At 50.1% G+C, this 12,263-nt stretch overlaps 1 protein-coding gene across 2 annotated transcripts in view; it reads right to left on the bottom strand.

The window, feature by feature from the left end:
- The window catches only part of TTC13 (tetratricopeptide repeat domain 13), a 1,212,286-nt gene that overhangs the window by 246,269 nt on the left and 953,754 nt on the right, over positions 1–12,263 (bottom strand). For both annotated transcript variants that reach the window (XM_078649075.1, XM_078649076.1), the window contains exon 20: positions 1,291–1,370. In XM_078649075.1, coding sequence (XP_078505201.1) covers positions 1,291–1,370 — 80 coding nt within the window. The remainder of the gene's footprint in view (positions 1–1,290; positions 1,371–12,263) is intronic.

A 12,263-nucleotide genomic window follows, 5' to 3' on the forward strand; every position in this document is an offset into this window, starting at 1 on the left:
AGGACTGGGAGGGGTCAGGTGACCGTTTAGCATATCAGCTCGAATCTGAGCAGGACTGGAGAGAGGAATGGGCGATTCCAGTGGTCTGGACACCTTTCTGACCTTGGCATGCGGTCTCCTCCTACCGTGGCTACGGAGGATGGAGCGTCATACGCAGTGGTGTTGCGTAGGGCGGCTGAGGCCCTCAACTTCGAGCTCCCTACATGGGGGACAGGACTAACCTCCTGACAGAGGTGCTTCAGTCAACTAAGTCCCATGTGGGCACCAACTGCCTGTGCCAGGAGAGAAGTGGCGTTCAGGGATACCCTAAAGTGACTGCCTGGGGTAAAATACTCTAGCCAACTTGGGACAATATTGACAGGGTTGTCCAGCATTTAAAACCTGAGTTATAGCACTTCAGGGCATACTGTGGTGTAAGTCCAGTGATCTGGTACCTATGAATATGTTCAAGTTAAAATTCGAGAACTCCGTTCCTTAGGACCCGCTCTGGACTAAAACTTTGCCAGTGGTGTATTAAAGTTTGAAAAGTACTCCGGACTTACTTAGGAGCTCTCAGGCCAGGGTACAGTGCTGAGTGGGCCCCCTTGAGCTCAGAGACCAACAAACTGCGGGGGCCTTTTGTAATGCCACTGAACCTTGCCTGTATATCTGAGTCGACTCTGCTGGAGGACTGGACTACTTGAAACCACAGATTTACTTACCTTGTTGCTTTTCATGCGTAGATCTACAAAGGTACCCAGTATATGCCAAACTTGGGAAAATGTAGTGAAGCCCATAATAGCCATGTGTGATACGTTCCCCTTCTACATTCAACAACTATGACTGCACCTGTAGTTAGACCCCTACTAATTAAAGGACCCACACAGGCACTCAGAGATGAGGGAAAGAAGGAGTAAAGTGAAAGGTTGACGTGCCACATAAAGTACCAGAACAGAGTCAGACAGTAAATATAGCACTTAAAAAGAATGTTACATTTTCTAAGGTACCTTATGACCTTTTGGGAACGAAAATGGATATGGTTCTGGACAGTTACAAGAAGGCCCTTAAACATATTTTTCAGTAGGAAAAAAACCATAGTGGATTTCAATCTTTGCGTGCCACATGACGTGTACTTTCCCCATAAAGCATCCAGCACACGTTACTGAAGTAAATTAAAGGCTTCTATACAATCAGCTAGCCCAAATCTAATTCATGCAGCCTGATCAAAAGTCCACAGAAAAAAATGTCTATCATATAAATGTCCATAATATTTAAGGTAAGATGTCTTTTTTAAAACAAAATACTACTGACCTGGATCCTCGTGACAGCGGCATTAAATTAAAAAAGTAATAAACTAGAGACAAGATTAAGTTGCACACAGCATCTGTCTCCTAAAGGGAAAAAATAAAAGGAATATACTTAGCACTTAAATATTATGCAATTCCTAGAATGTAATGCACATACAATATGTTAGTTGATGACAGTAATGTTATCTATACATTTCATGACTTTGTTCATTAAAGGTGGGTTTATACCTTAGTATGTAAAGGGCCATAATCATGAAAATTCCATTATGATTATGTACATAGAAGACAAAACAAACCATATTGCTTCTTGGCATGCGATTTAAAGCGATATTATTACCCAACTCAAAAGTACTCCATTTTATTGACCGTGGATGTATAGAAAGCTGACCTGTCATGATTAAATTCCAACCCTTTGGGCATGCAAGTCATTAGCAGTTTGGCATTCATTCTCACCAATTTTTGCATATCTCTAAAATGGCTTCCTCTCCTTCTACTCTGCTTCTTAAGATCATAATTTACTGTAGCAAGTTTTGGTAAAGCTGAGTGTAACTAGATAACTGTATGTAGTAAGTGATTAAAAGGGATTTTAATCTGCACAGACAAAGGCTTTTAGTAATTTTCCAATATTAAAATCTACTTAGAATTTCAGTGTGAGTATAACTGTGTTACGCATTTTCTATTATTTTATTTAAGTTGACATACCACATGCCGGGCAGCTGATAAAATGGTTTTCCTTTTAAAAAGATTAGACCATAACATTTGATAATAATGGAAAAATATTAACATTTCTAAAGCAGGGCTCTCAACCAGAGTAGAATCCTCAGGCAAAATGACCTCAACCCAACTAAGTCTAAATCAGGTACTAGTTGAAAGACCAATCAAAGTTTTCAACTCCTGCTTCAAAATACTCCAAGAAAACCCAGATCCTTCTTAAGGTAGGCAGTATCAGCCTCTGAGTAAATTCTGTTCAATCTACCAGATGTACATTTGCGCTCTATAGATTTGGGGCCCAGAACAACCGTTATTGTGCTGTGCCTCACTCACAGGATCGGTTGTCTGAGGGCTTTGTAGGGACAGAAGTCATGCATGTATGGCACCTTCTCAACACTCTGGTGCTGGTCCACCCAGCCTAGCATGAATCCTGAAAACGAAAGGTTACTATCATATCGTATTTACAAATGATTATTAAAAAATGCAGAGCCTTTCTGCCAATTATGAAATAAGAGTGAACAGAGATACCAAGAATTTAATTCAATACTTATTATAAATGGTGGTCTTCCATAAAAGTAAACAGTGAATCTGTGTTTAAACATGATCCAACCTTTACTTCACGCTTTAGGGCTTTCAACATGTCAATAAAAGCAATATGCACTGTTTACAAAACCATATCCACATTTATTTTTACAAGACAGAAGATCTGTGCAGTACTGTACATGGGATGACTGAACACAGCCCGCCAACAATGTCAACCAAAAGGTCCTTTAGTGTCCAAAAATCAATTTAGGGCTCATACACAAGTTGGGCAAATTAAATTTCTCAACAAGAATACACACTTGACTGTAATTGCAAAACAACGCATACATACAGAAGCACAGGTGTCAAGGAAAACAATTTAGGGGTCTCTCCAGACAGCATCCGCTGGACCAGTGACACAACCCCATCCAGGACAATAACCAGCGTGCGCTGGTAGCCAAGATAGCGCAACAAAGGTGGGGGATAGCAGGCTAACTTCCCCTCAGCCTGCAACACTCCAGCAAAGGAACACAGAACACTGACCAAGGAGAGGCTCAAGATAGCCGTCACACAGAGACAGTGATGCAACCCAACCTAAAGCGCACCAGAGCTTGAAACCAAACAAACAAAGGAGAGAGTTATCTAACCCCAGCAAGAGGGCCGGCAGGCATGCAGGACTCATAGAGCTGCCCCAGGCACTTTACAAGCGGGCAGCCAAGATAAATGAATGGCAAGCCAGATAGTGATAACTCACACAAGTGCAATAACATTTTTAGGTCTCGCGTCTAGCGTTGCAGTGTGCAGCGCAAGACATTTAGTACCTAAAAATGGGGTTTAGGCGACTGCCCTAGGAATGGCACACGCACAAGCGTGTGCTTTTCCTTTTGTGGCAGGTTATTGGCCTTTGCGTGTGTGTATTTTACAAACCCGGCAGGCGATAGGCCAAAGGCGGGCACATTGCTCCACCCATTGCCTATTGGCGTCTATTAAGGGCACCAAAGGCCATGTGGTTTCAATTATCGTGCCCAGACACGGGCGCGATAATTGAAAACACATGTGGAGTGCGCACGCACCCCTCGCGGGCGTTTTTGTGCCATACCCATCATGCACCTCTGTGGGCACACTCACTGTGTACTCCTCCTCGTTTTCATTTACAAACAAAACCACTTTTTTTTTAATTCTATTTTATTAATGCACACAAAATGAAATCATAAACACATACAATAAATACACTGGGTTGCATCTTAACACGCATTACATATATAGATGTCCTCCTGATCAAAGAAATACTGCAGAAATAACTACATACGGGTTCAGGGGTCCTCTAACATTACTGGATCGTCCGGTGCGGCAGGAGGAGAGCATATATCACCCCTATACATATTCCAGGGCCCCCAAATTTTACCCCATTTCTTGGGTCTCCCCCTAGCCACATACACCGCCCGCTCTCTAAACATACACCAATCCAAATCTTCCATCCATTTCCCAACAGTAGGCAGCTGATTCGCCCCCCACAATTGAGCGACATTACGCTTGGCAATACCGCATGCCAATGTGGCCCACACCTTTCCATGGGACGAGAGGTCAGTTGGATCCCAAACATTCAGGAGACACCGCCGCGCCTCCAACCCAAAGCTCACTCCCCACACCTCACGTACCTTGGCATCAATAGCAGACCAATACCCCCGAATGAGAGCACAGTCCCATAACATATGAAAGAATGTTCCAACCTCACCACATCCTCTCTTGCACGCGTCGCTCGCAGCCAACCCCATTCGCACCATTCATGGGCCAGTAACATAGCAGCGATGGAGGATCTTTAATTGAACCAGCCGGAGTCTCATTTGGATTGCAACGACCCTCGGAGAGGCCACAGCCTCCCTCCAGTCTTCATCATCTAGGATCAGTCCATCAGCTGTCCAATGGGCCCTAAGAACCACCAGGGGATCCTCCGTATGAATAACTAGTTTTTTATAAATCAAGGAGATCGTCTTTGTTGGAAGATGACCGTCCAACACTCGATCCTCCAAAGGGGAAGCCTCCGGGAGCGTCGTTTCCCGGGGAATACCAGCAAGCAGCGCATGCCTAATCTGGAGGTAACGAAACCTCTCACTCCCTTGCAGTTGATACCGTTCCTGCAAAGTTTCAAACGGAAGGATGCCATCCTTACCCAAGAGATCTCCTACTCAGGAAATCCCAATGAGGTCCCATTTGTCAAAACCCTTGGACTTCCATAAACTTCCCAAGCGTTCAGAGTTCCAGAGAGGTGTAGCCAGTGTGATCTTCCCCTCCCATTTAAGGGAGCGGTTAGCCTCGTGCCAGACCTGAACAGCAACCGCTGCTGGTCCCACCAGGGGAAAACGTCCACGCCTAGCATACAGTGCCCTAGTAAACGCTCCCCCGGGAACCTGACCGCGGTCCATAGCATAGCCGGGATCCAGCGGCGAGCCATAGATGGACTGATTAACCGCCGCCAGTTGTGACACCCAATAATACTTACGGATATTAGGCAGACCGATACCCCCGTCATACCACGGCAACGTCAATTTCGCAAATGCGATTCGGGGCCTACCGTCCCAAAGAAGCTGTCTCTGGAGAGACTCAACCTCCGTAAGGTACGACGGGGGAACTGGGTCCATGGAGTTTTGGAGCGCGTATAGGAAACGAGATAGAGCCATCATCTTAAACAGAACAGCACGACCGAGAAGGGAGAGCGGAAGCGATTTCCATTGGGTCACATCACGTCTGAGCTGAACCAGGGGCGGCAACAGGTTATTGGAGTACCTACTCTGAGGGTCAAGGATATAAAAATGCCAAGATATTTAAATCCCTCCATTTCCAGTTTAACCGGGCAACCTGGAGGAACCTCCGGGGTATCATCACTCAAGACAAAAAGGACCGACTTTGTCCAGTTATGGCGAAGCCGGAATATCTTCCAAACACCTCCACAACGTATAAAAATACTATGAGCGAAGTCCGAGGGGAGGTCAAATACAACAAAATATCATCCGCATAAAGCGCTATCTTGTCCTCCCACTCGGGCGTCCATCTAAGCCCCCTAATCGACCTGTCCCAACGGACCCAAGCCGCAAGCGGCTCGAGTGCCAATGCAAATAACAGCGGGGAGAGAGGACATCCCTGTCTGGTGCCCCTCCCCAACGCAAAATCAGCTGATCTATGGTAATTGACAACTACTCGGGCCAGTGGACCGGAGTATAAAAGGCGCACCCAAGAAACAAACTCCGATCCTATGCCCATCTTGCCCAAGACGGCAAAAAGATAGGGCCATTCTACTCTGTCGAATGCCATGGTGGCATCCAAGGACAACAAAATCGTTGGCTTGTGTATTTGAGATGCCCCTCCGAGAACCCCATGTAACCTGCACAGATTAAGAGCCGTATTCCGGCGGGGCATAAAACCTGACTGATCCGGGTGAATCAGCGTTGTGATGACCTTTACCAGACGGGTCGCCAACAGTTTTGTCAAGACTTTTGGTTCGGCATTTAACAAGGAGATCGGCTGGTATGAAGAACACTCGGTCTTCGGCTTGCCTTCCTTGTGCAGGACTATGATATTCGCAACACGCTGATCATACGGAAGCTGACCCCTCTCCCTACTCTCCACAAACATGTCTCTGACGAAGGGAGCCAACTTATTAGCGTTTAGTTTGTAGAGCTCAAAGGGGAGCCCATTAGGGCCAGAAGCCTTACCAGAACGAACCCCTCTAATCGCCTGCGCCACCTCGTCATTTGTGAGGGGAGAGTCAAGGAACTCCCTGTCCTCGTCTGACAGAGTGGGCATCGGAATGTCAAGGATCAAGTCTGCATTCTCGGACTCCGAGTATTTACATTCGGCCGCATACACCTTCCTATAATAGCCAGCAAACATGTCCACAATCTCCTGCGGGTTTCTTGATTTTATCTGACCCAGTGGGCTGCAGCACCGGAACCAACCGCGACGCCCAATCCCCTTTCTCCAATCAGGCCATCAGCTTCCCGGCCTTATCCCCGTGTTCGTACACCCTACTCTGGGTATCTGCCAATTGTGACTTCGCGTTATCCCGGGCCAGGCTCTGGTACTCATCCTTAAGGAGGCGCAAACGATGCAGTCCCACCGACGTGGAAACAAGCGACACCTCCCGCTCCAGCGCAAGCAACTCTGATTCCACCCTATCAATCTCAGCGCGCCCCTCTTTCTTCTTTCTGGAAATGTACGATAGCAGTTCCCCTCTAAGAACAGTTTTATACGCTTCCCATAGGGAACATTTGGAGTCTATCGAGTCTACATTCTCTTGAAAATTTCTATCGGCCACACGCACAATCTCCTTCTTTGCTGCTGGGTCTCGGAACCGCCAAGCGCTAATAGGAGCAACCCGGGCCACATCACGCCCGCCAAGGTCTAAACTGATCCAAATAGGTGAGTGATCCGAACCCCCCCTAGCCAAGTGCCGCACCTCCCGGAGCCACGCAGCCTGGGCCGCAAGTCACCAGTACATAGTCTATCCTGGAAAGGGATTTGTGTGCAGCCGAAACATGAGTGTATTGAGAATCACCAGGGTTTTTAAGCCTCCAACCATCAACCAGACCAGTAGTGTCCACAGAATCAACCAACCACCTCCGGGACGGCAACAACTCCCGAGCCGGGCACCTATCAACCTTCTCATCCATAACTGCGTTAAAATCGCCACCAACAATCAACAACCCAACATGCAACGTCAAAAAAATCTTGCACAGATCATGAAATGTATCCGTCTTAAGGGCCGGAGGAACATACACAGACTAAAAAGTTACAGTTCTCCCCTCCCACAACCCCGAAATGCCAGCATGTCTACCCCTATTATCGGTCCATGTGGCCTGTATGGCCAGCGGGAAGGTGTTCTTAATAAAAATCCCGACCCCTCTCGACTCAGTTGTAAAACCAGCATGCACAACCAACTTATAGCCCCCTCTGTGGAGAGCCATGCACCGCTTTCCCATAAGGTGAGTTTCCTGCAATAACACCACATCTGAGAAGTGTCTCCTAATCAACTGGCCAACCATACCCCTCTTAATGTTAACCATACCCCTCTTAATCTTATCCCCCAGCCCATTCACATTCTAACTCAATGCGGAGATCCCCACCAGCCCTTTAAAAGAGGACATCACCATTCCAAGAAAGAACAGGATAGCATGATGGCACCCAGTGTGAAAAAAAACACATACAATAATACAAAATACAACGAAACGTAAATTCACCCGGGACCCCCCCTCCCTGCACCCCTGCATACAGTTTTCGCTCATCCCCAACTAGCAGTGTGCCTGTCGCCCCGAACTAACCTACAAAAATCTAAAAGTAGAACACAGAGGAGGGCCTAAAAATCGAACCACCAACCCACCCCCCCCCCCCCGACTCTTTGCGGACACCCCGGCACCCTAAGATTCCTCAATTACATCATGCACACAATTCTGCAGGAAATCCAATTTCAAACCCAGCTGAAACACCCCCCCGGAACAAATATCCATAGCCCCCTGCTGAACTCACGCTAAACCAAGTCATTGTTCCTCAGCTTCCCCCTGAACGCAGGACTCTTTGTCCGGCCGCTGTATATTATCCAACCAGTCCGCAGCCACATCAGGATTATCGAAGAACCAGGCCTTCCCATCAAGTTCCACTTGAAGACGGGCAGGAAACATCATGGCGTACCTCCTTTCTTTGCCTCTCAGTTTCTTCTTGATCGAGACAAACCTCTGCCTCTGTTTCTGCACCGCCTGAGCATTCTCGAATTCCAAAGGATCCGCCGCACGAGCCGCCTGCAGGATAGCGTCTCTGTCACGAAAATTGAGGACTGGGGCAATGATGGGTCTGGGATTCGCCCCAACCCGGGGCCTGCCGCCCGGCACCCTATGGGCTTGTTCCACCGTAAAAAACTTACAGAGGCCCTTTGGCTTGAGGTGGTTATGGATAAGGTTCTCCACAAAAAGATCCATGGCCTGCCCCTCTGCCTTCTCCGGGACACCCAGGATGCAAACATTATTGCGTCGGGCCCGCCCTTCGTACTCATCCAGCCGCCGATCGGTGCTCTCCCTAGATGTCCGAACATCACGTACCTCCTGCTGCAACTGGTTCACATCATCAATAAGACTCGTTGTCTTCACCTCAAGCGATTTAACCTTCTCGTTCGCCTTCGAGAGGTCCGCCCCGATCAGCCCCATTTCTATCGACACAGTATCAAGCTTTGTATCCAGAGTCTCCATCTTCTGGCCCAGGGACGTCCGGACCCCATTGATAGCCGCCATGAGGTCTGTTAAGGTTGGTTCCTCCACCACGGAACGATCGTCGGCGCTGCCGCCTGGTCCCTTCTTAGACTCCTGAGGTGACCCCTTAGGCAAGGTATACCTGTCCAGCTTATTAGACTGCACCTGCCTGCCTCCCCTGACGGTCTTAGGCAGCTGTTTTTCCGAATCCGTCTTCGTCGCCATCTTGTTGCACTCCAGGCGACCTCCGTCGAGATCCAGAATGAAACTCGGGGGGGTATCCAGCCGATCAGTGCGTGTACCGTCTCCCCAACAGGGGGCCGACCCAATCCAGTGGCCCAGGTTCAGTCGCTCAGCAGTCGATACCACTGAGGCGAATATCCTCCAGGACCACCTGTGCCGCAGTCAGCCCCTCCAAACGACCCAGGCGAAGGCCCTCCGGAAATGCAGGGCTGCCCCAATTCAGTATCTCTCAACTGCGGGGCTCCGCACCAATCCTGGGGACCCCGCGTCGTCGCAAATGACCCCCGGGAACCATTGGGCACATCCACCAGGTTAAGGCTAATTTCTGGGGCCCCCAGCACACAGGGTGAGACCGGTCGTCCCCCGCCCTACACCACTAAGAAATCCGGAATTGCCGCCTCAGCGGAGGCGTCTCCAGGGTCCCCACCAGGGACCCTCAGGCAGGCCTCCGTGCAGCCCCGGACCCAGCCACAGCAGCGACCGCGGGGACCTACAACCCCACCAGACCGACGTCCCAGGCCTGTAAAGGGACCACCACACACCAGGTCTTTATTTCAGGGACCCCCCTCCTCCAGGGAGGGCCAGGGAAGCAGGCGAGGCAGCAAGAGGGCAGCAGCCAGCAACCCCCACGACCGCCGACCCGGCCGGCACATGGCCGCCCCGGCGGCCGATGTTGACAAACTCCGGCCGGGGGGCGCTGGAAATCGAGGCCCCGGCTTCCTGCAGCTGCAGGCCACGATCTTGCAGGCGGCGCAGCGCGGTCACCAGGAAAGACCGGAGATGTCTCCGCGAGCTCCGTTTAAGTTCCCCTGCCCGAAACGCAGGTCGGGGGACAGGATAGTCAGCAGGATGGCGAGCCGGTGGAGCGGGGCCGGCCGGAGCCGATCTTCAGGCGGCCATCTTGGTGGCCGGCTCGTCTCCTCCCCTCCAACAAAAACACATTTAAAAACTGAAATATGCAAATGTTTAAGTTTAAATAGTACGCATATAATAAACTCAAGTTTGAAGTAGGTAATCATACTTAGATGTAATAAGCCTCCAAGGAAAGTAAACGAGTCCCGCATTAACTTAGCCTAACGTTTGTCACCATATACCCTTCGGGTACCTTCTTTGAAGATTTTGAGTCCGTCCTATCAGGGCTGGTTCTGCAAACGGATCAGTGTATTGTCGCTGGAGACTTCAATTTTCACATGGATGACCCATTAGATTCGGATACCATCAAATTTTTGGAGGCCACCGCCCCCCTGGGCCTGACTCCGTTTCTCTTGGGACCCACCCATGTGAAGGGGCATACCCTGGATCAGGTTTTTTCGACCTCCCCTCTGGAGGTTAAGGAGATAATTCCGGTGCTCTGGTCAGACCATAGGATTGCCAAATTTTTGGTTAAAGGCACTATGAGACCTGTCAACACTGGCTCTCTGCAACAGCGTCGCGTCCATCGGGCTTATCATTCTGTAACCCCGGCAATGCTCGCGCAGGCGGCGCTAGATCACCCGTGCCCCTTTACAGGGGTCCTTGAGAAGGACTTGGAAGCGCTGCAGGGCTGGCTGCTGGACAGACTTAACGACCTTGCCCCAGTGATGGCCCCCCGCTCAACATCGAAACGGGTCTCGGCCCCTTGGTTCACTGCGGCACTGTCGACCGCCCGACAGTCTTGCAGGGTGGCGGAAAGAGCTTGGCGTGCCCAATATGATCCTGAGGCAAAACTGCTTTACAAGACTGCGGTTAAGGCATATCAGCGGGACATTCGCCTTGGAAAAAGGGTTTACCTTGCTGGGAGAATAGAGGCTGCCTCCAACTCCTGCAAGGAAATCTTTTCCATTGAGAGAGAATTTACAGCTCTTCGCTCGAATGTTTCCCATGATATGCCTCTGAAGTCCTGGGCTGCGGATCTTGCTAATTTTTTTACTAGCAAGATAAAGCTCATCCAGGACTCTTTCCATCTGGCGGTGCCTGCTGGCGTAACCTGTACAGAGGAGAACCCGCGCCTGGCAGTTTCATCAGGCCCGTCGCTGGCAGTCTTCCCCCTTCTTTCAGCCGCTGCGTCGTTAGGACTCATGGGCGCGCTTAAATCTGATTCGCCCTTGGATCCCTGCCCGGCGAAGTTTTTATCTAGAATGGCGGAAGTTTTAAATCCTCTGGTCAACCCTCTTCTAAATCTATCACTGAGCCAGGGTCTGGTCCCACCAGCGTGGAAACAGGCTATGGTGATCCCCCTGCTGAAGAAGCCCGGCCTCGATCCTGAGGCGTTGGTCAATTATAGACCAATTTCTCTCTTGCCTGCCCTGATGAAAATTTTGGAGAAGCACATTCATACGGTGCTCTCCAATTTTCTGGAATCGCATGAGCTCCTGCATGCCTCCCAATCGGGCTTCCGCCCTAATCTCAGCACAGAGACAGCACTCCTGGAGGTGTCGGAAGACATCAAAGGAGTTCTGGACTCGGGAGGCAAGGCCATGCTGGTCATGTTGGACCTCTCGGCGGCTTTTGACACCGTCCCCCATGATGGCCTTCTCTCTAGACTCCACGAGATAGGCCTCAGGGGGACGTGCTCAGCTGGTTTTCATCATTTCTAGCCGACCGCCGACAAACGGTCTGGACCCCCCCGGACTCTGCTGTGATGCCGCCACTGGGTGTTGGGGTCCCCCAGGGCTCTATTTTGAGCCTGACCCTCTTTAACATCTTTATGACCCCTTTGGCGGCACTGGCGGAGTCTTTTGGGGCCCGGATCGTGTCCTATGCCGACGACACACAGCTCCTCTTCTCCTGCGAGAGGGGAGGAGATTTTAATGGAGAGAGCATCCGGGATTGCCTTGGGGCTGTCTTCAGATGGTTTCATCTGAGTGGCCTCAAGTGCAATTCTGAGAAGTCAGAGGTGTTCTTCTTTGGGTGTGCGTCGGACCCTGACTGGCATGGCTGGTGGCCTATCAACATGTTTCCACCTTCCTCCCCATCTTTAGTTGCCAAGAATCTGGGGGTCAAGATGGACAAGGGTTTGACGATGAGAGCCCAGATTCTGGGGGTGACGGGCACCTGTTTCGGTCTCCTCAAGGTACTAAGGAAGTTTCTACCCCTTTTGTCGGAAGAACACCGGAAATTGACTGTGCAGGCTCTTATCGGGTCCAGGCTGGACTATGCCAATGTCCTCTACCTGGGCCTGCCGGAGTATCTGCTGCAGCGCCTCCAGGTGACGCAGAACGCTGCGGCAAGAGCCATTTATGGCTTAAATAGGCGAGCCAGTGTGGCGGGTCTCTTGCAGGCCTTACAC

Source organism: Lissotriton helveticus, chromosome 6 (genome assembly GCF_964261635.1).
Source record: "Lissotriton helveticus chromosome 6, aLisHel1.1, whole genome shotgun sequence".
Taxonomy (NCBI): domain Eukaryota; kingdom Metazoa; phylum Chordata; class Amphibia; order Caudata; family Salamandridae; genus Lissotriton; species Lissotriton helveticus.